Source organism: Salmo trutta, chromosome 4 (assembly GCF_901001165.1).
Source record: "Salmo trutta chromosome 4, fSalTru1.1, whole genome shotgun sequence".
In the NCBI taxonomy this organism is placed as follows: Eukaryota; Metazoa; Chordata; class Actinopteri; order Salmoniformes; family Salmonidae; genus Salmo; species Salmo trutta.
The window spans coordinates 48,178,805-48,204,420 of NC_042960.1; the positions used below are offsets into that span (position 1 = coordinate 48,178,805).

Below are 25,616 nucleotides of genomic sequence, written 5' to 3' on the forward strand. Positions count from 1 at the left end.
TGTCTGTTCGTTACCTGTTCCTGCATCTCTCCCTCCACCCAGACACCCCCTCTTTCCCTCATTCTCCCATGCCTCGGTGGGTTTTTGATAGTGAGCAAGAGAGGGGGATGGTGACGTCTCACTGCCTCCTCTTCCTTTTGGTTTCCCAGGGAGCTGTAATAGGAATCGATGACGAGGACGACAGCACATTCACCATCACTGTGGACCAGAAGACTTTCCATTTTCAAGGTGAGTCTCTTGTTTTTTTTTCTCCTCCTCCCCTCTCCCTCACCTCCCACTCTGCTGACTCCCATGTCGTTTGGAGTAAATCTGTCAATGCTGCATACGGCCGGCTGCTCGCGTGTAGGCTCTCTTTGTAGCTTGTTTTCTCTCTCTCTCTCATACTCTCTTTCCTGCCTTTTTAAAAGGAGGATTATTATATCGGTGCGTCAACACAAGCAGATACGCACATCTAGGCATTTGAGTGGCTCGTCGTCTCTGTGGAACCTTCCTCTTTCATCAGCAGCATCTGGCAGCTTTGCAAAGTAGAAGTGAAATGGGTAGGGGCTAAAGCAAGATTTGTTCCACATCAAGATTCTTCTGTAATGGAAAGAAGTGAAGGAGGCTCTTTTTTTTAGGAAGATTACTTGCATTTTCTACCGCCTCTGGGAATAAAACGAATACTGCTGAGCTAAAAGCCGAGCTATCTGCACTGCCGCTCCCCACCCTGAACACCGCCACTTCACAGAGACAGGACTGGCCCCTCTCCCAGACACCCCTCACCCCACCCCTTTCCCCCGGACAGCAGCTGCACCGTCCGTCCACCAAGCGGACCTCTCTCCTCCAGGTCTCTAACCTCCTCCACCCCCCCCCCCCCCACAACCCCATCCTCACGACCCCCCCCCCCCCCCAACCCACAGCCACCACTACCGCCACCAGCACGTTATCCATGGTGGGCCCACCTCCACCTCCACCTCCTCCATGCCATCTCCCATTGCTATGTTCCGAAACTGTATGCTGTGGTTCTACAAAAGGAAGGGTAAGGGGATGTATGCATGCTGGCCTCTTAGCAGGTCGAAGGGCATGATTCGGTGAAGCAGCGGTAGTAGCTGTTTCCTACGTATTTGTGTTGGTGGTTTTTGTAGCTTACCGTTTTCTTTGATTTACTGTGTTTTCTATAGCGATTGTTTAACGTGGAAGACGTATCATATGTTCCATTAACTTTTAGAAAATATGTTTTAAAAGCTTGATGGTTTAAAGAAACAGTATTGTGGAAGATTGTTTCTTAGAGGTGCATTGTCAGGTCACCTGTTTATTAAGATTGTCGGCTGAGGTCATAATTCTATGATATTGTTATGTCTGATTCAATTTGAAATTCATATGTCAAGTTGTTTGAGTTCTAATTCCTAATTCAATGGTCATAACTAAGCCAGTTTTCATTTTGTCTTTTGGTCTACTTGCACTATTATGTGTATCTCCAAATGTCATCTGAGTTCACCTTTTAAAAAATGCAGCCTTGAAAGAAATGGATTCCTAGCTCTGGGGAGTGAAACAAGGATGCTCCTCCAGATGATGCCTCCAAGTTGAAAAGCTATTATATGATTACGTGGAAAAGATGAACTTCACGGCCATTTCACAACCCATCTGTCACCTAAGCCTATGGGAATTATTTTCTATCACAAGGACATACTCATTTCCACTTGAAAAGGACACAAAGGATATATGCGCTACTTCCCCAGATGTTTCCTGTTGGAGATGCGTTACTCAGGATCCAGCTGATGTTACACATGTTTGTTCTGGTGTGGTGCTGCGGCAGGCAGGCGGGCTGTGTCAGAAGAAGAGGAGCGGAGCATGGGTGAGGTATGGGGCGGCCACAGATGACGGCTGCAGAGAGAGAGGCTCTGTATTTCTATTTCGAGGATCATCCATAATTCATCAGGCTCTTTTTCTGGCGGAGCATCAGAGCCCTTCAACTCCCACTTTACACAGCGCACCTCCCCGTGTGCTAAAGAGCTCTTTACCTGGCCCCCATACAGACAAAAATGCTTAGCCTGGGAAACTGCTGAATGCAATGGCCAAGCCCATGACGAGCACGTTGCCTGTTGTAGAGAGGAGGTCTAGTGGTTCTGCCCAGTATTTGGATTATAGCACTGTGTACGCTCAAAGTGATGTATGACAGGGTATTGAGCTTATCTTGGGGGATAGCTGACCTGTATGTGACCTGGGGGGGATGACTCAGGTAAATGTGTGTTAGAAAGGGGCTGTGACTGGAATGGAGCTGTGATGTCTTGTCATCTTACCTGTTCCACAAGGGGCTCCTACCTCAGCACAGTCTGCTTCAGCACAGTCTGCTTCAGCACAGTCTGTAGCTAGGAAATAACATATACTCTTTGTTTTCTCCCTAAAAAGAACATGCCGTCATTAGCACACACAGAGATTTACTCCAAACCCCTCTCTCTCCAATCAAGATACTACTTTATGGTGTTTACCAAAAACTGCTGTGCATCATTCCATTCATTCAGCCAAATAGGGGAGGCAGAAGAAGAGGTGAACAATATATGATTCACATCCTTTGGAGGAAGGCAGCAGAGCAGTTTTGATTGGTGTGTCTTAGGAATGTGATAATGCGTAACCAGTGAGGAAATGGAATCATCTGCTTGTTAGGCACTAGCAGTGTGTCTGTCTGACTGCTGTCACCTTGCTGAAGACTCTCCGGTCTCTCCACCGCCCCCCACCTCTTTATTTCTCTGGGCCTGGCTGTCAGTAATAAGCCGTGCTCTGGAGAATGCCCTCTTTGTGCACTAATGGCCCAGGAGTTAATAATAATAAACTATGCTTTCATCCAGAGGAGCCACCTACCTTGAGGGGGAGCATTAGGCCCTAATTGGGTTGTGAGTACGTGCCATGTCATGGCCTGTTTGGGCTCTGTGTTGAACGCTGGGGGACTGCACAAGTTTATGACTTGCCTGGGCTTCAAGCCACCATTGTTATTCATGTAAAACAGTCACACCAAGAGTTCATATTATATAAATGAAGAAAATTGGAACCACGAGATGTGCTGTACAGAACAATTTGTTTTATTGGTCTCCAAGTTCTGTAAGTGTTCAATATCTTCTACTGTTGTTAATTTTCTGTTGCTATCACTTCATCAGCAATGTCTGTAGCCTATATCACGCTCAAGACTGACCCCAGTAATGATGGTTGGTGTTATGACAGACTGTGTATTTCCTCTGCTGGCTAGGAATGGCCATGTTTGTCATGCACAGTAAATATCACACAGGGATGGTACAGTGTTTGCTTGCAAGTCACAGATAGGTGTAGAACTGACCAAACAGTGCACCCTCACTGTCACACAAAGAGCTTTAGGTAGAAGGGAGATTCTTCATTAGCTCTTTACATGCCATGCAACCAGGTAGAAAGTAGTGCTCTTTCAATCTAATAATCAAGCAAGCATCTTTGTTTTCTCTAAAAAAAATTGTTGGACACTGATGTGACACCAACATACAGTATTTCACACAATTTTTCTTAAAATACAGGATGTTTGTTTTGCGCCATTCTCACGGCAGATTGACCCTATTCCTATTATGGGGTAAACACGCATCTATAGAAAGGTTTTGCTAAGCAAAGTGCTCCTAAATGAAATTAGCACAGACATGGAGGTGAGAGGGTATTGAGGCAACGGGGTGAGGGCCTGGCATGAGCCCTGGCTGCTTCTAATGTCTTTAAAAGCTTTGGGCTTTCATCCTGAGCTCTTATCCATCAATCATCTGGATACACTGTATTTTACATCTCTATTAAACTTCCCCAGGCCCCCAGTCACCTCCTGTGATGAAATACTGGATTGCCCATTATGATTGTTGTTTTTGTCCTTTTTTTAAAATATTCTTCTTATTCCATGCTTTCGCAATGCTGTTTGCTTAAATGCAATCAGAAAACGAACAATTCCCAAATGTTTATGTTGATAACGTTTCTTTGTTGATGAAATGCAGCAAACATTTATGAAAATGTGTCAAATGTTCCCTTTCAGATTTTTGACTGTTTAACTTTAACTTGATAGGCATATTTAGATGGATTAACCCACAGACCCATAACATCTCCCTCAAGCTCCTGTTCATTTCCCACAGCCATTATTCAGAATCATAGGATGACTCAGAAAAATGAATGAAAACATTAGTAGCCTCAACTAGTCTAAAGAAGTCCAGTTTTATTGCTTCTTTAATCAGAACAACCGTTTTCAGCTGTGCTAACATAATTGCAAAAGGGTTTTCTAATGATCAGTTAGCCTTTTAAAATGATAAACTTGGATTAGCTAACACAACGAGCCATTGGAACACAGGAGTGATGGTTGCTGATAATGGGCCTCTGTGCGCCTATGTAGATATTCCATAAAAAATCTGCCGTTTCCAGCTACAATGGTCATTTACAATATTAACAATGTCTGCACTGTATTTCTGATAAATTTTATGTTATTTTAATGGACAAAAAATGTGTGCTTTTCTTAAAAAAAAACAAGGACATTTCTAAGTGACCCCAAACTTTTGAACCGTAGTGTAAACACGTTGTTCAATCATTGCACCCACACTGCTCGCGGGTGTCTGCGCGGGTGTCTGCGTAGCTGGGCGCTAAAATAGAACTGAGAACTTAAAATAGAACGTGCTGCAAGTATTGCCTCTCAAATCTTCTCATTGGGTTTTAGGAACATATACCCACGTGGGCGATTGAAAAATGAACTGATGTCCATACTCCAGTCAGTTGTAGTAATGCACCGTGAAGTTGGTTGCCAACCGCCATATAAAGTCCAAAGAAGAAAAAGAAGCCTGAAGGAAGGAGGAGAGATGACGAGAAACTAATTCGGTATACTGCTTTAACTGTGGATTAATTGTAGGAGTAGAGGACCTTGTGCATTTCAGGTAAAATAGCAACCCAATGTTTATATCCCAGAACAAATTAGCTACCAACAGCAAGCTAGCTATCTAAATTGCTATAAATGTTTAATGCTTTTCGACCTGTCCCCAAATGAATACAATTGGTTCAGTTTGTTTTGATATTCCAACCTGTGTGTCCTGATCTCATCTGGTGTGTGTGGGGACAAAATCAACTTGCGCGTGATGGCGCGTGCGGTCTGGTCAGCATGTGAGGCGGCATTGACCCGCACTCTTATGCCTCATGTCCACCAGCTGCATCAAACTTTTTGCGTTCTGGGGGAAGTCATTCACTGGCAATGGTGCATTGAATGACTTCTGGATGCCGCGCTAGGCTGCGGTGTGTACCGCATGCTTTTTCAACTGGTGCGTTGCTTTACAGTGCTGTGGTACAAAGGAAAGTGCACACACAGACTCCAACTGGCTAGGTTTTTCTGAAGAGCAAAATAATCCACTTGTTAAACCTAGTTTTTATTTAACTAGGCAAGTCAGTTAAGAACAAATTCTTATTTACAATGACGGCCTACCAGGGAACAGTGGGATAACTGCCTTGTTCAGGGGCAGAACGACAGATGTCAGCTCGGGGATTTGATCTAGCAACCTTTCGGTTACTGGCCCAATGCTCTAACCACTAGGCTACCTGCCGCCCCCCAACATAGTTTTAACAGGTGGATTATTTTGCTCTTCACTCACAGTTGCTTAGTAGCCCAGGCCTACTCCTGACCAAAAGCCTGTGACTTCACTGACTTGTCTGATAATAAATCAAGCAATGTGATTTTGTTTCACTGAATCTCTGTCTGTGTAGGGTAATTGGTTTCTGTCTGGGCAAATAAGTGGAGGTGGCATAGCTAATCATCGTTTGCTCATCTATCACCGATCAGAAACGTTAACCATGCAATAATGTAGCCTAAATGAAGTGTAGGACTATTATGTTGCCCCATCGCGTATAGCCAACTCCAAAAGGCCGCGAGGTTGTGAAATATGAACACCAGACCTGTATTGCAAATAGGATCGGTATAATAATGAAAGTCCACTCAATCTAATGCCTGCTCCCTAACGGAGGGGAGAGAGGGTCAAAAAGAGAGTAAACGTGGATGGGCTTGGGCTTTGTTTCAAAATATCACTGTAATCGGGATAGGTGTATCTTGTCGGTTTTAATGAACAAAATAATGAACTAGTGATTTCATTAATTTGGACCTAACATAAGTGAACTCAAAATATGCCATTCAATTGTTTTGAAGTTATGTTTTATTAGTCTTACGTTTATTAGGACCTGCCTAAACAAATGAATAATGGATTTCTTTTTTATGGTGTATATTCAATGGATTTATTAAAATAGACGCCCAACGACATCTGCTCACCACTACTACCACTCGTCACCAGCAAGGCGTATACAGACAAGAATGTGGTAAAAATGGGTCTGTTTGTAAGGGGGTCATATAAACATTACCCACTTTTTTTTTTTACTCGCAAAAATACTGAGTATAGAGGTTCCATGGACTCTGGGCTCGTAAGTGTAAATATTAGAGGCTTTATTTGCTCTGTTTATTTGCTATAAGGGTGCAGCCATGCCTGGCAACAGGCTGTGTGTCTCGTCAGGAGACCTGCCTTCCTACTCTCTTGCCCAGCGACGCACCAGAAGGGTTGCAAGAACCCCCTCAGAAACTGCATGGCACAGCACAATGAGCACATAGTTAACTAGTTGGTCAAGATGAGCACAGATGAGGTGCTCTAGTCCTTGTTGTAGCTACTAGGTTATGCACTCCGTTGCTGTTGTAATAATTCCCATCTGTACTATGGCTGATCTGGTGTGTTTTGTGCGCTTTCCCTCTCAGCTCGAGATGCAGACGAACGGGAGAAGTGGATCCATGCCTTAGAGGGGACTATTCTCCGCCACACCCTTCAACTGCGGGTAAGTCACTCACTCACTGATCTGTTGAGACTAGCTTCACACTAGTGATACTGGCTGTACTAGTGCCATGCCCCTGAGTTCAGCTCGAGAGGAGAGAGATTTTGCTCAATATATTTACATGGGAATAACTTTGGCTGTTGTGTATAGTTTTTAATTAATATTCAAAGTGTGCGTGTGTGTTTTAACCTTCAAAGAAAGACCATAATGTAGTATTTCTTAAATCTGCTTTTTTGATTACTTAAGACCACAGGAAATGATAGAGGAACTGTTGAGAACATTGAGCAATAGCAGTTCATATTTAACCTTTTGGAGCGTATTTGTGGAGGTCTTTTGGATGCAGGAAGTTGGTATACAGAATGAATATCATGTCTCTGTCAGCCTCATCCAAGCTAGTAGCACTGGGACACTGCTGACAGGCTAAGGCATTCTGGTCCTCATCAGAGAGCGGGTTAAGGAGTCATCTGAGAATAGAAGGAATTAGTCCGCTCTCTTTTTGGTCTCGTCTCCTTCGCTCCTTCTGTGCGGTGTGCACTGCCACTGTGCACCTTCCCATTTACACACACACACACACACACACACACACACACACACACACACACACACACCAAGCACCTGCCACTCACAACAACAAAGATGAGAGGTCAAATCTTCCTCTCTGACAAGCAGTTTTAACTCTCTATTTTTGCGTATGAGGTTTGGTCCAATAGAATCAGTCATGGACACCGAAACACATTGAGACATTATTTTACTGAAATGGAAAAGAAGTTAACCTTGTCTCAACTCCTCAAATTGCACGCAGAGCAGACTACTAAAACAGAGATATCAAGGAACATTGAGTACGTTTACATGTACACTAATAATTCGATGTTAAACTGATTGTCAGTAGGCAGAGTTACTCTGATTATCTTAATCAGCCCAAGGTCGTCATCATCAAAGTAATCAAATGCCGATTAAAACACCTGGTTTTCTGAACAATCTTGAGTTATTAGGACATGTAAACATTTGTTAGCACAAGCAACGCGAGCTTCCTTCTTTTGCGCGAGTGAAGTGAGTTCGGGAAAATCTTAACCATTTCTAATATGAATACTTTTTCACATATAAACAGTGTATGTCCAAACTCCAAATCAAATAGGTTTCACAAAAATAACGGTGGTCGCTGTGGTATAACGTTTATTTAGATTTTCTGCATTTATCAGTCCTATCAGGTAGCCAGATTTCAGATGTCTCCATGTAACAGGATTATTAAGGAAATCGGTCTTCTTGCAAAGCATGTAACCGTTTAAATCAAACTATTATATTAATCTGACTATTCGCAGTAATCATATTATTGTGTGCATGTAACTGTACTCATTGATTCTGGAAAATGAATGCTCAGTTTGTCGCATGCGGTATTATGTTACCATGTACCGCGAGCAGCATTTTAGCCAAAGACTTACATTAGCTGTCTAGTCTGTGTTTTAGAAATGTACAGTAAGCATAAAACACCATGTGAGGAATTGGAAACTCGTTCTCATTCTGAGAAATAAGGTAGATCACTTGATTTCATCATCTGAACTAAGTGGACAGGCCAGCATGCTGTTCAAAGAGTTGGAGACGGACAGAAGGGTGTGTTCGTAACAATTCAACTGTTCTACCTTGTTAGCTAGCAAATATATCCAAGTTGGCTAAACGTGAAATATAAAGATTAGCTGGCTACTCACTAGCACATAGGCCTGTGCGTGAGAGATTGTTTATGAGATCTGTGTTCATTTTCTATAATACCTGCTACAAGAAGTTGGTCATTATTAGTGAATGTGCATTATGCATGGTTCTGGTTACATTTGTAACAAAAAAGCATTTTCATAGGCCATCCTGAATTTATTAGATTATTGCTGACTGTTTTAAATGCAGTGTATTTGACCTTTAATTGTACAACAAAGCTTATTTGGAGAAAGGATTTTTAGGCCATATCTCCCAGCCATAAAGCGTGTCCCTGTGTGGTTAGGTGTGCAGGGAGTGTAGTTGGGCTGTTGGCTGGTGATGAGCAGGCCATAAAGAGAGTGCTGTGTATTAGTCGCTCTATGAACTGCCAATTTCCAGCTATTAATTTAGTCTGTGCTTTTTGATTGGCTCATACATATACTTTCTCTCACCTCCCTTCATTCTACCCTCAAGTTGTTTATTTATGTTCTGTTCCGCTTTCCTTTTCTAACCCACTCCTCCCCTCCCCACCCCCTGTGTAAAAAAAAAAAATAGATAAAACACTGCTGACTGACTGCGTGTATCTGCCTGCTTGCAGACACTGTGTAAGCATGCAGTCATAGTGACATAATTTGACCTGGAACCAATCAGAGTCCTGTTTACTCTCAGCCAGACATCTGCCCGCAGCTTTATCCAATCAGGGCAGCTGTTGTTGCTTGTCACATAGGCTTGTGCTGCCTTTCTTTTTTTTTGTAAGAACGTCTGTACTTCCTGTAAGAGAGAGAAGGATCCTGGATTAACTTTTCCTGTGTATGCTGCTGCTCAGCTGATGTAGAACATACCAGACAGGTTTGGTGTGGTTTCTGCTGGCAGTCAGGAAGAGTGGAGAGCACAAGAACAGCCGTGTGTTTGAGTAGCGGAGGAGAGAGGCGCTTTAGGGTCAGCTTTGGCCTGTGCAGTCTGACGAGGCATGTCCCTCCGAGCTCGGCGTCCTGTGAGTACCACACTGGGGGGGAAACGTTTGGTTGCTGTGCGATGATGCAGTCCTTAACTGGGGCATGCTGTGTGGAAAGCAAAATGGGTGGGTTTCCAGTGTCTGGTGGGTTTCCAGTAGAGGTCGACCAATTATGATTTTTCAACACCGATACCAATTTATTGGAGGACCAAAACGCCGATACCAATTAATCGGCCGATTTTAAAAAAATATATATATATATTTTATTTATTTTTTTTTTAAATTTATTTTTTTTTAAATTTTTTAATTTTATTTATTGTAATAATGACAATTACAACAATACTGAATGAACACTTATTTTAACTTAATATAATACAGCAATAAAATCAATTTAGCCTCAAATAAATAATGAAATGTTCAATTTGGTTTAAATAATGCAAAAACAAAGTGTTGGAGAAGAAAGTAAAAGTGCAATATGTGCCATGTAAGAAAGCTAACGTTTAAGTTCCTTGCTCAGAACATATGAAAGCTGGTGGTTCCTTTTAACATGAGTCTTCAATATTCCCAGGTAAGAAGTTTTAGGTTGTAGTTATTATAGGAATTATAGGACTATTTCTCTCTATACGATTTGTATTTCATATACCTTTGACTATTGGATGTTCTTATAGGCACTTTAGTATTGCCAGTGTAACAGTATAGCTTCCGTCCCTCTCCTCACTCCTACCTCAAACCAGGAACACATCGACAACAGCCACCCTCGAAGCAGCGTTACCCATGTAGAGCAAGGGGAACAACCACTCCCAAGTCTCAGAGCGAGTGACGTTTGAAACGCTATTAGCGCGCACCCGCTAACTAGCTAGCCATTTTACATGGGTTACACCAGCCTAATCTCGGGGGTTGATAGGCTTGAAGTCATAAACAGCGCAATGCTTGAAGAATTGCGAAGAGCTGCTGGCAAAACGCATGAAGGTGCTGTTTGAATGAATGCTTACGAGCCTGCTGCTGCCTACCATCATTCAGTCAGACTCCTCTATCAAATCATAGACTTAATTATAACATAATAGCACACAGAAATACGAGCCTTTGGTCATTAATATGGTCCAATCCGGAAACGATAATTTCGAAAACGAAACGTTTATTATTTCAGTGAAATACGGAACCGTTCCGTATTTTATCTAATGGGTGGCATCCCTAAGTCTAAATATTCCTGTTACATTTCACAACCTTCAATGTTATGTCATAATTATGTACAATTCTGGCAAATTAATTACGGCCTTTAAAGAAAGGCATTGATGTTTATGGTTAGGTACATTTGGTGCAACGACAGTGCTTTCTTTCGCGAATGCGCTTGTTAAATCATCACCCGTTTGTCGAAGTAGGCTGTGATTCGATGAGAAATTAACAGGCACCGCATCGAATATATGCAACGCAGGACACGTTCGATAAACTAGTAATATCATCAACCATGTGTAGTTAACTAGTGATTATGTTAAGATTGATAGTATTTTATAAGATAAGTTTAATGCTAGCTAGCAACTTACCTTGGCTTCTTGCTGCCCTCGCGTAACAGGTAGTCAGCCTGCAATGCAGGCTCCTCGTGGAGTGCAATGTAAGGCAGGTGGTTAGAGCATTGGACTAGTAACCGGAAGGTTGCAAAGACGAATCCCGGAATCCCCCCTGAACAATGCAGTTAACCCCCGTTCCTAGGCCGTCATTGAAAATAAGAATGTGTTCTTAATCTGACTTGCCTAGTTAAATAAAGGTGTAAAAAAAAATAATAATAACAAAAAATTATTGGCAAATCGGTGGCCAAAAATACCGATTACCGATTGGTATAAAAACGTGAAATCGGCCCTAATTAATCGGCCATTCCGATTCATCGGTCGAACTCTAGTTTCCAGTGTCTGGTGGGTGTGGGCAGGTATTGTCTGGTTAGAGGAAACTCTTTTAGCCACAGATTTAGTGAACATGGCGAAGCTGCAGTCTCTAGCCTACATGACCGTCCTCTGGGTTTATAAGATGCTCTCGTCAAGCAGAAAGATCCTCTCCATCATGGTAATATGAACTTGTGTAGACATAACAGAAATAATGAGCAAGAGGGATTCTCTTTTTCTCTGGTTTGTTTGTAGTGCCAAAGGCTTTGTCCCTTTATGATTGAGGTCATTGTCATTGATAGTATTTTATTGAACCTAAAATACAACGGACCCACTCAAGTGTTTGATATATAAATAGTGTATGGTACAAGTTTTCTGTGAAATATGGGCTGGAATGTTTTTTGATCACTTGGGGGGGGGGGGGGGGGGGCTGTTTCCTGTTCTATTTCATGTGTCTTTGGATGCAGGTGTTAAAACCATACAGCTTCTCACAGGTGTGAATATCAACCCATGATGTGTGAAATCTTACCCTCACACCAAGCCAGCACAATGACTGTAGTGAACGTAAACATGAGGATGCAGTTCCCCACAAGTGGGTTGATGTCGATTTCAGATTAAGAACCTACTTTTTTTCCTTTTTGTTTTATTCAGTTGATTTGCTATCCGCCATTATCTTTTCTGCCTCTTCAAATTTCGTTGATGTAGGAAGAATAAGAGAGAGACACCAGAGCTATTCTTAAGTTTAGCAAAATGACCACTTTTTTTTGTTTGTTATTTTTTTGCTCAGGCACCTCTTTGGCCAGCAAACAATAAGCAACTTACATCTATTTATAGCAAACCACCTTTTATCCTTAAGGAAGTTTAGAAAAAAAGGCCTAGACTTTGGTCTCTATAAAGCTAGCTAGGTTTTACAGTTTAAACTTGCGCTGGGGTTGCTGTGTGTTAATGGCTTTTATTCACATCCCTGTACGATACGCTTCAGTAGAGAAACAGGCATAGTCCAAAGGCCTCTGTCGGACCATAGGACACTCTAGAACCAGAGGAGCACTGAAAGAGGGTATATTATTTACTGAGCAAAGTGGTGATGGATATGTTTTAATTGTAATATTGAAAGGTCAAAATGTTGTGGTTAAGAATTAGTTTCTAGGTCTTTTTGAGGAAGTTGCTGCGTATTTCATTTCTGTATTTTGGCCTTGTTGTGTTCCAGGTATAGAAGGGACTGTTGTTGATTTAGGCCTAATGTCATCACTGCCCTACCAAGCAAAAAGGCAGTAACTGCTCATTTGGTCGAAAATTAGTTAATGTCATTTTTGCTACATTAATTACATGCTTAATCATATGGACAAGTATCCTGCATTTAGTTTTTTGGAGAAAATGAGGGTCATGTTAAAAGTAACTGCATAAAGTTACTGGGAAAACAAGGTAAATAAGGGGCGGCAGGTAGCCTAGTGGTTAGAGCGTTGGGCCAGTAACTGAGCTGACAAGGTAAAAATCTGTCCTTCTGCCCCTGAACAAGGCAGTTACTGACTGACTTTATTTTTTCCCCATGGGGAAATTTTGTTGCAGTGTCATGTACAAATTTAAAGTGACATTTGAATACAAAACAAAATGGACAATACAACTTCCATAACAGTTACATACCAATAATTTTTTTATTTTTATTAAATAAAATAAAAATAATAAAGAGCCTGCTGGCCTTACTGGGCCGATAGGAACATTAGCCTGAGCTATTTAGGAGGGATATCACACCTGGCACAAATGATTGTCTGGTTCTGTTTTTCCTGCTGAGGGGTGCCCTATACCTGCGCCCAGAGGGGATTAGTTCAAAGTCCGGGTACAGGGGGTGGCTTGGGTCTAAAATGATGTTGTGAGCCTTGCGGAGGGCCCTGACCTTAAAGATCTCATCCAGGCCTGTCTGTTTGACTCCTAGTACCTTGCTTGCTGTGGTGATAATCCTTCTCAGCATATTTCTCTGGCTGACAGTGGCATTGCCAAACCAACAAACAATACAAAAAGTTAAAATCCTCTCAATGAAAGATTTGTAAAACAGAGTCAGTATAGTTCAGTCTACATTAAAAGATCCCAGCTTTTTGAGAAAGTACAGTCTCTATTGGCTCTTTTTGTAGGTCAGGTCTGTACATTTTACTCCACTGAAGCTTATTGTCCAAGAGGACACCCAGGTATTTGTATTCCTCTACAATCTCTATGTTCTGACCTCTGATAGATGTTGCAGAGGTAGGTGTTGTACACTTCCTGAAGTCTAACCCACTGTTCCCCGGTAGCCTGTCATTGTAAATAAGAATATGTTCTTAACTGACTTGCCTAGTTTAAATAAATAAATAAATATATATACATAAACAAACACACACACACACACACACAGTGGGGGAAAAAAGTATTTGATCCCCTGCTGATTTTGTACGTTTGCCCACTTACAAAGAAATGATCAGTCTATAATTTTAATGGTAGGTTTATTTGAACAGTGAGAGACAGAATAAAAATCAAGACAAACGCATGTCAAAAATGTTATAAAATGATTTGCATTTTAATGAGGGAAATAAGTATTTGACCCCTCTGCAAAACTTGACTTAGTACTTGGTGGCAAAACCCTTGTTGGCAATCACAGAGGTCAGACGTTTCTTGTAGTTGGCCACCGGGTTTGCACACATCTCAGGAGGGATTTTGTCCCACTCCTCTTTGCAGATCCTCTCCAAGTCATTAAGGCTTCGAGGCTGATGTTTGGCAACTCGAACCTTCAGCTCCCTCCACATATTTTCTATGGGATTAAGGTCTGGAGACTGGCTAGGCCACTCCAGGACCTTAATGTGCTTCTTTTTGAGCCACTCCTTTGTTGCCTTGGCTGTGTGTTTTGGGTCATTGTCATGCTGGAATACCCATCCACGACCCATTTTCAATGCCCTGGCTGAGGGAAGGAGGTTCTCACCCAAGATTTGACGGTACATGGCCCTGTCCATCATCCCTTTGATGCGGTGAAGTTGTCCTGTCCCCTTAGCAGGGAAAACACCCCCAAAACATGTTTCCACCTCCATGTTTGACGGTGGAGATGGTGTTCTTGGGGTCATAGGCAGCATTCTTCCTCCTCCAAACACGGCGAGTTGAGTTGATGTCAAAGAGCTCCATTTTGGTCTCATCTGACCACAACACTTTCACCAGTTGTACTCTGAATCATTCAGATGTTCATTGGCAAACTTCAGACAGGCATGTATATGTATTTTTGAGCAGGGGGACCTTGTGGGCGCTGCAGGATTTCAGTCCTTCACGGCGTAGTGTGTTACCAATTGTTTTCTTGGTGACTATGGTCTCAGCTGCCTTGAGATCATTGACAAGATCCTCCCGTGTAGTTCTGGGCTGATTCCTCACCGTTCTCATGATCATTGCAACTCCACGAGGTGTGATCTTGCATGGAGCCCCAGGCCGAGGGATATTGACAGTTCTTTTGTGTTTCTTCCATTTGCGAATAATCGCACCAAATGTTGTCACCTTCTCACCAAGCTGCTTGGCGGTGGTCTTGTAGCCCATTCCAGCCTTGTGTAGGTCTACAATCTTGTCCCTGACATCCTTGGAGAACTATTTGGTCTTGGCCATGGTGGAGAGTTTGGAATCTGATTGATTGATTGCTTCTGTGGACAGGTGTCTTTTATACAGGTAACAAGCTGTGGTTAGGAGCACTCCCTTTAAGAGTGTGCTCCTAATCTCAGCTCGTTACCTGTATAAAAGACACCTGGGAGCCAGAAATCTTTCTGATTGAGAAGGGGTCAAATACTTATTTCCCTCATTAAAATGCAAATCAATTTCTAACATTTTTTACATGCGTTATTCTGGATATTTTTGTTGTTATTCTGTTCAAATAAACCTACCATTAAAATTATAGACAGATAATTTCTTTGTCAGTGGGCAAATGTACAAAATCAGCAGGGGATCAAATACTTTCCCCCCCCACTGTATATATATAAAAATTAAGGAATTTTTCTCAGTTCCACACTATGAGCAGTTACTGCCTTTTTGATTGGTAGGGCAGATCAGGCAGGCATGGTCAGTCGGGCATCTGGTCACATCTGTTCAGCAAATATACACTACCACCTACTGGATATTATGCAATGAAATGATCTATGTCAGTCTGGTTAATGATGGGAGCCTAAGGGCTTGGAAGGTGATTGACACTAGGCCAGACTCCCCAACCTCCTCCTGCACATACACATACTCCGAGTCATGTAGATAGTGTAGTGTTTTCTCTAAAATGTTTACAACTTAATTCCCTTTGCCATGGGTTTCTTGATGCAATTATGCTGATGCCATAAAATGTGTTCAACTAAGTAGGCAGGCAGGCTGGCAGGCAAAGTATTTTTAAACAATGCTAGTTGAACTATTCATATCACTCCACTTACAGTACAATGCTGGAAGCTTCTCCCAAACTGTTGCTGTTTTTGTGCTGCTACAACCTGCTTTTTCAAAGCCCCACTAGGGAATTTAAGTACTTTTTTTTCATCCGCCTACAAGCTTTCAGAGTATAGGCAATGGCAGAGAAAAATTCTTAGTCCAAAATAGGTTACCAGATGGGAGCAGAAAACTGTCATACTGTGCTGTGAAGTTAGACTAAGAATGTTGTACTATTTTTATTATTATTATTTTTTCTATTTTAGGAGGCAGAGACAGGATTTGTTCCAAGTGTCCAAGACTTCGATAAGAAACTTGCAGAGGCTGACGCATACCTCCAGATTCTAATTGATCAGTTAAAGGTGAGGCTTCTCCACATTTGGGGGACTAAGTATGACAGTGACTCTAATAAAACTGCGTCATCGATGAATGTTTTTTAATTCGGCTCCTGATTTGCATGTATCCTCTTCAGCTCAGATTGATTGCATCTCCACTCTCTTCCAGCTCTTCGACGAGAAAATCAAAGATTGCAATGAAGAGTCATGCAGAGTGAGTGACGTTTCTGTTTCATCTCTTGTCAACAGAACGATGCCTGATAATTAATGACTCTCAAAGATAATATTTTAAAACACTTTATTTTAAGGGTCTGTAATAAACCATTTATAAGGCATTTATACATTTTGTGTTCACCATTTATGAATCATTACTCCCACATTAATCAACCATTTACTAATCATTAGTGCAATCTTTTTTTCAGTTCCTAATCTAAATTGTGTGCTATTTATACTTTTATAAATGTTTTGAGTGACCAGTGTAATTTCTCACAAGATGGGCATGCCATTCATGCAGTACCTGGTAAAAGAATAAGCACACAACTGAGGATGTTCAAGAAAATGTATATAAAATACATGTGTGAATAACTAGCTTACTAACATTTACAAATGTGGGAGTAATGAGTTAATAAATGGTGAGCAAACAGGTTGTAAATTCCTTAGCTGTGATTCACTTCCTTATTGAGATCCTGAGTTTGGTTTTTGGTCAGTTTGTAACATTTAAACTCTGTAGCTTATTTAAAATGGTGAGGACAATGACCTATTATGTAGTGATGAACGTAGAACCCAGCTATAGATGGAATGTCATCATTGCTCGTCCGGTCTAATTCCATGGTTGTGGAAGAGTTTGAACAAAACTGTTTCCGTGTTGGTTTCACTGTGCCGATCTTTCTCAATCCATGATTTACCTAACTTTCAGTCATGATTTCCAAGTCTCGTCAGGTGTTGAAACAATGTCTGAAGTGAAACAGCCATTTGTAAACGTGTTTCTCCCCTTTCTTAGAAAATTGAACATTTGAAGGAAACCACATGTGTAAGTAAAACCCCATTTTAAATGTCCTTATTTTCAGAATCATCTCCTGTTGGAGGTTGAGTGTGGTGTTTTATTGTCTGTGCTGTTTCTCTTTTCAGAGTATGGTAGAGTCCATCAAGCACTGTATTGTATTGCTGCAGATTGCCAAGGTAAAAAGGGTTAATTCCTTTGACTGTTGGGCAGGGGTAGGCAATATTTTTGGCTCGAGGGCCACATCAGGATTTCAAAATTTAGCGGAAGGCTGCAGAGATTGTTTTCTAACTGATTTGTTCGTCAAAAGCGAGCCAAGAAAAGGTCAGTTATTTGAGAACGTATAGATCCTTTATAATTTCAACATACTTTCTATCTAGTTTTAGATGTTCAAGAGTGGCCTGGAGTGTTTTTTTTTATTTAACCCAAATGAAATAAATCTAAAACCCGCGGGTCAGATCAAATGGGCAACCAACCGGCAAGCCGTATGTTGCCCACCCCTGGTGTTGGGGCTCTCATTGCATTACTGTCATGTCATTGTTGTGAGAACATCACGGTGCACTGCTTGTTTTAGCCATGCCAGTAGTTTTCCACTTGACTACAGCCTGGGTTGTAGTTTATTGTGGGCAGTTTGCTACATTCCATTAGGTTCCATTTTGAGATTTTGGAGAGGTGATCCTCTCACACTCGATCATCCTTGAGCTCATAATGCTTTTCTTGTTATCTTGGCATAAACAATGCTCTGACTTTCTAAATGACTTAACTGGTTTTTGAAAGAGAAGCTCTTAATAGGCTCATATCATCATTACATACAAACAATTGAGCCATCCTAAGTAACGTTTTCTTTTCAAAATTTTAAGGATCAAAGTAACGAACAGCAACACGCAAACGGACTGATAGTAAGTTTTGACGTTCTCTGTCCATAAGAAAAATCTAGATCAACCAAACCTCTATTCTTCTTTTCCACTTAATTCACTCTGAACTATAGAAAAGAAGACAAATCAGATCTGGAACAATGCATGCCATTTAATAAATGGCTTTATCTGGTATATTGCTCTTTCCTTTGCCACTCCCCTTTTCCAGCTGAATGTCCTTAGCTTTTCTGTTGCTGATAATAGTTGGGTACTTTTCTCTTTACCCCTCATTTTAGACACAACATCATTCTGCTTATTTTATGACGTGCGTGTTTACGAGTGTGTGAGTGCGCTTATACCCTCCCCCCAACTCGCCATCGATTTCTCCTTACTGTGCATGCCTATTGAACCATCAAGGACTAATAGATGTCAACCCATCAAAGGCTGTTTACTGGCCTTACTCTCTTCCCATAGATGTTTTTAAGTCAGAATCCCATAGGATCAGCCCGCCAGGCTCGTCTTGTGAGAGTAGTCTCTCTGGCCATTAGCGTTACATGTGTAGACCCTCTTCTAACCATGGCTTAAGCACTCTATAGCTCTAACCCTTTCCCTCTACCTGCACTAGAGGCTTCCTTCGCTGTTGATTTAATCTCTAGCTAGCGAGGCCACACTGGTTTGATTTGGCCACAAAGTTTGATTTGATTTGGTTCCACCACGATGGAGCGGCAACACTTCTGTAATTGGCTATAATTAGGAGTGACTGCCTTACTTTCCAGAAGAAATCCGCTCCCAAATCTCACTCTGACCCCAGATCAAAAGGGCAGAGAGGACTTACTTTAATTCACTGCATGCCTTCATTTTTCTTGGCTAGTTTCATATTTCCACTTTCCTGACTCCTCTAAAGATCCTTCATTGAAGTGGTACTTCTGTCTGCTCAGTAGAGTAGTGTGACATCTTCCATTCTGCTCGGTGCCCACACTGAGCATCAGACCACTCTCTTCTTCACGCTGTCTGTCATCCCTCAGCATGCTGCTCCCACCACACTGTTGTGTTCTGAGATTGTGGTGGTCTTGATGAATTCTGGCCTCTCCTCTAGTTGTTGCTGTTGACAGAGTCACACAGGGTCAAATGTATCACTGACCCATAAAGCTATGGCAGCAGTGCACTTGGTATAGTGTGTGTACGTACGTTACAGAGATATCGGCCATAGAGAAATGTAGCTTGAGCATGTGGTTTTCACTTCACAGGATCATTTCAATAGGGGACACGTTATGCCATCACATTCTGTAGTTAACTGGAATGTGTTTTGTCCGATTTTGCAGGGCTGCAACTATGCTGGATAGTATTAGGTTACAGTAAGTGTTGTGCTATAAGTAGGTAGATATTGATTAGGTAGAACTTAATTAACCAATATTTCCCGGAAGCAGAGTGAAAGGTAATTGATCTTTCCAGTCATTAGCAGTGTGTATTTTATTTTGTCATGATAGTCTGCTCTGTGTTGTTGCATTAAGTATTACTACAGATTGCGTTCTGGAGTGATGTGAGTTGCAAATGTATCTTTTATGTTTTAAGACTGGCACCGTTTTGTCTCGCCCTGTACAGAGCACCATCAACCCAGTGGATGGGATATTTCCGCCTCTGGACGCTTCTTTAGTCAATTTAGCCATGCCAACACAGACCACCCTCCCCACAGGTACAGTATACAGAGAACCAGAAACACAATCTCATCTACAGTCCTATCAGAAAGATTTGTCCATCAGAATAATAATACCCCTTTTGAGTCCACATACTGATATTGCTGACATGGGGTGTTTTTAATTTATTTTTTTAACAAAATTTTTTATTTCATGGACATAGGATAGCCTTGGATTGAATACTTTCAGATTTCTGTACCTGATGAATGTTTATTTCCTGAAACCACCTCTACAGTGCCACCTGGTGTGCTTGAATCTCTATGACTCATCATGTCTACTTGGCCATGAACTTTTCCCAGTGTAGAGCAATCGAAATTGGACACAAAAATCCGATTCCAAATCTAGACCCCATGTTGGCAGTCTGGTGACATTATCATTCTCACAGTCACAGGTTTATATTAGTCTGACTGCTTTGTGGTTTTTGTGTGATTTGAAAAGCGTTCTCCCACATAGGTCTGTAATGACATTGTATCTGTTGCATCATAAAGCAGTGTTGTTCTAAAGCCAGAGCGTTCTCCTTTTTCTCTCGTCGTCTTTCTTTCTGTAGATGGCTCTCAGATGTGTAAAGGAGAACAGCGGCCCTCCACTCTACCGGTGGGGGCTGTTGTCACGGTGATGGGCAGTCTGCAGACTCCGACCCCCAACAGCACAGGTCAGAGGTCACCTCACTTTAGTGGTCAGGTCATCAACACTGCTAGCAGCGGTACCGGACAAACATTGTTATGTACCGAGCACTTGCATTTAGGGACTTGATTATCATGTCACAGGTGTATTGAACGGTAAACCCAGTTTCCCCCCCCCCCAACAGTTTACCCACTTTTTGCGGTAAAATGCATTAGAAGAATAGGAAACGTTACTTTTTTCACCGCAACCAGTGATCAGAGTTAACCAACCTATTTTTTTTAACACTTTAATCCTTGGTCACAATCACCACACAAATATAACTGCATTGATTTTATGTACATTTGTGAAACTCATCGGAATACACATACATTATGACATTTTCACTGTCATTTTTTCATTTACAAACATTTTCTAAAATGGGTTATTTTGGAGGGTCTTGCCTGTTTCCAATCCTGCTGATGTTGCCAAATAAATCCTGTGCTGTGCACTAAGGAAGAAGCATGGGTAAACACATTGCACTGCAGGGGAGATTATGCAAGGAACAAACTCCTCATGGGATTGTGGGAACGATGTGAGCAGACAAAGGGTGATCACTGACAAGAAAGACCCGACAGTCTCTGTATTGTTGAGTTTAAAGCAGTTATAATTGTTTATGTACAAGAGTAAATAAACTCACGTCTCTCTGTCTGTTTATTTCAGGGAGTGGCCCCTCGGACCCCAGCAGCAGTGGTGCCTCTCCCAGTCACATGACCATCCCCTCCCACTCTGTCCCTGACTTCTCCTACTCCAGCAGCGAAGACGAGTTCTACGACGCTGACGAGTTCTACCAGAACAGCACATCTCCCAAGCACCTTCTAGAGTGAGTGTGTATACTGTCTTTATCATAATCCATTCATACCACAGTTACTGGTGTTTACAGGGACCAAGGATGGGGAGGGGAGGGAGGTTGTCCACCTCATCACATACTCGCTCTATACCTCATTATCATATAAGCTGATTGTGTTTTGCTGGAGGTGTGTTTATATCCTGTGCCGTTTATTTATTTCCTGTCAGGTAATCAGTTCTTTCTTTTCATCTCTCCCTCCATCCTCTTCTCTGTCAGTTCCTCTCGGCCTCCTGCTGCCTTGCCTCACAGCGATGACGGAACAGTGCTGAAACGACCAGACACTAACGAGTCCCTCAACTCCTCCATGTCTAACGGCACCACTGATGCAGGTGATTCACACATGAACACACACAAATCCACACATGCACATTGCCCTACTTATCCACGCACGTGTCTACCCCAAACAAGAAGCTATTTTTATGGAACAACATCACACATTCTGTTCCTGTCCTATTTTGGTGGATGTTTTATTTAGTAACAGAAAAGAGGACATCAGGATGTCCTGTATCAGTGGTGTTTGGCCTACTGTAGGTGTTTTTAAACTGCCTACCGTCTGCTCTGGTCAGATCAATTTGACAGCCATGATGACGAGGCGGAGGATCATGGGGAGTCTGTGGAGGAGCACAAGAGTGTCATCATGCACCTGCTGTCCCAGGTGCGGCTGGGCATGGACCTCACCAAGGTAAAAGCTTTCCGTCTGTCCGCCCGTCTCTCGTCGTCTCTCTCTTGCTGACTGTTTTCTTTTCTTTTCTCTCTCTCAGGTGGTCCTGCCCACATTTATCTTGGAGAGGAGGTCTTTGCTGGAGATGTACGCTGACTTCTTTGCACATCCGGATTTGTTTGTCAGGTACACCACTTCAAACAGTCCCCCAAAATAACAACAACATTGCTTTTCAGAATCCCCCCCATTTCCATTGAGGGCATTCTGCACAGATGTGTTCAGGTGGTGCCACAACTTTTCCATCCAGTGGTGTGACGGCTGATGTTTTCATCCCCAGTATCGCAGATCAGCTGGAGCCCAAAGAGCGCATGGTGCAGGTGGTGAAGTGGTACATGTCAGCCTTCCATGCGGGGAGGAAAAGCTCAGTGGCCAAGAAACCTTACAACCCCATCCTGGGAGAGGTCTTCTTCTGCCACTGGGACCTGCCTTCAGAGAGCGAGGAGCCCACCGCAATGGTGAGTGTTGTACCACAGTAAAGACTGACAACTTATATTCATTTGATTTATATGCTGGTTTTTAGTAATACTTTAATTAAGCAATAAGGCATGAGGAGTGGGTGTGGTATATGGCCAATATACCACTGCTAAGGGCTGTTCTTAGGCATGGTGCAGCGGAGTTCCTGGATACAGCCCTTAGCCGTGGTATATTGGCCATATACCACAAGCCCCCGAGGTGCCTTATTGCTATTATAAACTGGTTACCAATGTAATTAGAATAGTACAAATAAATGTTTTATCATACCGTGGTATACGGTCTGATATACCACGGCTGCCAGCCAATCAGCATTCAGGGCTCGAACCACCCAGTTTATAATCAATGTTATGTTTTGTGATACTGAGGCAAGTGTTTTGAATTGTTTCATCAAGCCTTTACTAATAAATTCATGTTTACCCCCGACCCCTCCTCCCACTCCTCAGGAGTCATCGTCAGAGGGTCCGGTGCCATGGTCTTCAGCCAACAGTGTGTCTTTTGTAGCAGAGCAGGTCTCTCATCACCCCCCCAGTGAGTCGTCGTCCCCCCCCCTTCAATATTTGACCCAGTTGTCAGAGTACCAGAGCCATACATGTTAACTGTACTGTTGCTTTTCCTCTTCCTTGTAGTTTCTGCATTCTACGCAGAGTGTCTCAGAAAAAAGATTCAGTTCAACGCCCACATTTGGACCAAGTCAAAGTTCTTAGGAATGTCAATTGGAGTGCACAATATTGGCCAGGGTAAGACATTGCTTCAAGCACTTAGGCTTTCTGTTAACATCAAATATTTACCAACTACTATACATGGGAACACTTCTTTAGCTCACATAGTCCAAAACATTTCTCCTAATAAGATACAATAAAATACCACACACGTACAAAAACGTTTGTGTTTTGTGTATTCTGAAGTGTGTGCTTCCCCATCTCTCCTCCAGGATGTGTGTCCTGTCTGGAACATGATGAGCACTACATACTCACCTTTCCCAATGGATATGGCAGGTAGGGTCATGCTTGAAGAGTAATTATAAACTGGGTAGTTCGAGCCCTGAATGCTGATTGGCTGACAGCCATGGTATATCAGACTGTATACCACGGGTATGACAAAACATGTATTTTTACTGCTCTAATTACGTTGGTAACCAGTTTATAACAGCAATAAGGCACCTCGGGCGTTTGTGGTGTCCAGGCACTCTGCGTTGCGTTGTGAATAAGAACAGCCTTTAGCCGTGGTATATTGGCCACATACCACACCTCCTCGGGCCTTATTTCTTAAATAACACACACTATCACAGTGTCTCAAGTTTGTGGTACTGGAAATAAAATATCCATTTCAATTCACAATAAAACAGAATTACAGCACACACAATTTACTGTATATCTAAAGTGAGTGTGTATAAATGGGTATAAGTTGCTATCTGGATTCCCTGACCTGACAAGTAGTGGGGTGCTCCTTCTCTCTTCAGGTCGATCCTGACTGTCCCATGGGTGGAGTTGGGTGGAGAGTGTAACATCAACTGCTCCAAAACGGGCTACAGTGCCAGCATCATGTTTCACACTAAGCCCTTCTACGGTGGCAAGAAGCACAGGATCACTGCTGAGATCTTGTAAGGGGATTTTGTTATTTGTAATCATCCACGTAGTGTTAGCCTGTTCTTGCTTTAACTGTGCTCACAGCAGTATATATATTTAAAAAAAATTGGTTGTGATGTTAGTTATTTAGTTAAATATTACAAATGTGTTTGTTTGCAGTCCTCCCAATGACAAGAAATCATTCTGCTCCATTGAAGGAGAGTGGAATGGAGTGATGTACGCTAAGTGGGCATCTGGGGTGAGTTCAGTTAAAAAAAATGGATCTCTGCTGGATATCAATGTGTTAATAGGTGATTCAGGAAAGGATTGTTGTTTTAAGGACATGACTATGTTCCATGTTTTTAATCCCTGACCTCAACATATTCTCACTGAAGGTTGACCTTGTACATAAAAAAACAATATAGAAAGTGTTACAATTTAATACACTTTCAACCCAAACTTTTTATCTCTTGAATTTGAATCCAGGAAAACTCCTTGTTCATTGACACAAAGAAAATGGGCTGTATCAAGAAGAAGGTGAGGAAGTTGGAGGACCAGCTGGAGTACGAGTCCCGCAGGTGAGAAGTCTCTCTCTTCGTTTTATTATGGGCAGTAATAAGTGGCTGTTTTGTGTTCTGTCCAGTCGCCTTTCTGTGGACTTGGGGGTAGTAGCTCCTGTCATGGCATCCAGTTTAATATGACTATCAATCCAGCCAGGCACAAAATGATCAGATTTAGCAATATATTTATTTAGTTTGGTCCGGAACCTCAAGTCACTGTTTGTGTTTGACCCTCAGCCTTTGGAAGGATGTGACGGTCAGCCTGAAGTCGAGAGACATCGATGCAGCAACGGAAGCCAAGCACAGGCTGGAGGAGAAGCAAAGGGGCGAGGCCAGGGAGAGGAAGGAGAATGAAATGCAGTGGGAAACTAGGGTGAGTGTGCCTGTTCTTATCACACATCTTCAGAGCCCTGAAAGCAATATTAACGGCCAGCCAGTCAATATCAAGGTTAATAGTTCACGGTCATGATGATTGTATTTATTTTGATGGAAAGTATATGACTCATAGGGTGGCTCGCTTGCTTGTAAAAATAGTTGTGTTAATTACAAATATGTGCCTTCAAAATGTATTCACACCCCTTGACTTTCTCCACATTTTGTTGTGTTAAAAAGTGGCATTAAAATGTATATAATTGTAATTTGTCAACGATCTACACAAAATACTCTGTCAAAGTAGAAGAGATTCTAATGTCTTGATGTAGTTAAGTATTCAACCCCCTGAGTCAATACATGTTAGAATCACCTTTGGCAGCGATTACAGCTGTGAATCTTTCTGGGAACATTTTTAAGAGCTTCCGCACCTGGATTGTGCAACATTTGCCCATATTACTCTTTTAAATATTCTTCAAGCTCTGTCAAATTGGTTGTTGATCATTGCTATACAACCATTTTCATGTCTTGCAATAGATTTTCAAGTAGATTTTAGTCAAAACTGTAACTTGATCACTCAGGAACATTCACTGTCCTCTTGGTAAGCAACTCCAGTGTAGATTTGGCCTTGTGTTTTAGGTTATTGTCCTGCTGAAAGGTGAATTTATCTCCCAGTGTCTGGTGGAAAGCAGACTGAACCAGGTTTTCCTCTAGGATTCTGCATGTGCTTAGCTCCATTCCATTTTTTTTTTTACCCTGAAAAGCTCCACAGTCCTTAAAGATTACAAGCATACCCATAACATAATGCAGCCACTAT

The 25,616-nt window shown here is 42.1% G+C and overlaps 1 protein-coding gene across 3 annotated transcripts in view; it reads left to right on the top strand.

Annotated features, from left to right (window-relative positions):
- Positions 1 to 25,616, top strand: part of LOC115192491 (oxysterol-binding protein-related protein 9) — a 41,552-nt gene that overhangs the window by 11,026 nt on the left and 4,910 nt on the right. The window contains exons 3-23 of one of the 3 annotated variants that reach the window (XM_029751064.1): positions 150 to 228; positions 6,737 to 6,813; positions 15,984 to 16,079; positions 16,222 to 16,266; positions 17,053 to 17,082; positions 17,181 to 17,231; positions 17,913 to 17,951; positions 19,509 to 19,599; positions 20,148 to 20,252; positions 20,924 to 21,083; positions 21,327 to 21,439; positions 21,677 to 21,792; positions 21,872 to 21,957; positions 22,109 to 22,286; positions 22,749 to 22,833; positions 22,932 to 23,042; positions 23,237 to 23,300; positions 23,765 to 23,905; positions 24,051 to 24,129; positions 24,357 to 24,448; positions 24,668 to 24,803. In XM_029751064.1, the coding sequence (XP_029606924.1) occupies positions 150 to 228; positions 6,737 to 6,813; positions 15,984 to 16,079; positions 16,222 to 16,266; positions 17,053 to 17,082; positions 17,181 to 17,231; positions 17,913 to 17,951; positions 19,509 to 19,599; positions 20,148 to 20,252; positions 20,924 to 21,083; positions 21,327 to 21,439; positions 21,677 to 21,792; positions 21,872 to 21,957; positions 22,109 to 22,286; positions 22,749 to 22,833; positions 22,932 to 23,042; positions 23,237 to 23,300; positions 23,765 to 23,905; positions 24,051 to 24,129; positions 24,357 to 24,448; positions 24,668 to 24,803 (1,974 nt within the window). Of the gene's footprint in view, positions 1 to 149; positions 229 to 6,736; positions 6,814 to 9,242; positions 9,488 to 15,983; positions 16,080 to 16,221; positions 16,267 to 17,052; positions 17,083 to 17,180; positions 17,232 to 17,912; positions 17,952 to 19,508; positions 19,600 to 20,147; positions 20,253 to 20,923; positions 21,084 to 21,326; positions 21,440 to 21,676; positions 21,793 to 21,871; positions 21,958 to 22,108; positions 22,287 to 22,748; positions 22,834 to 22,931; positions 23,043 to 23,236; positions 23,301 to 23,764; positions 23,906 to 24,050; positions 24,130 to 24,356; positions 24,449 to 24,667; positions 24,804 to 25,616 lie in introns of those variants that run through there. The other 2 variants (XM_029751065.1, XM_029751066.1) reach the window with 2 other exon arrangements.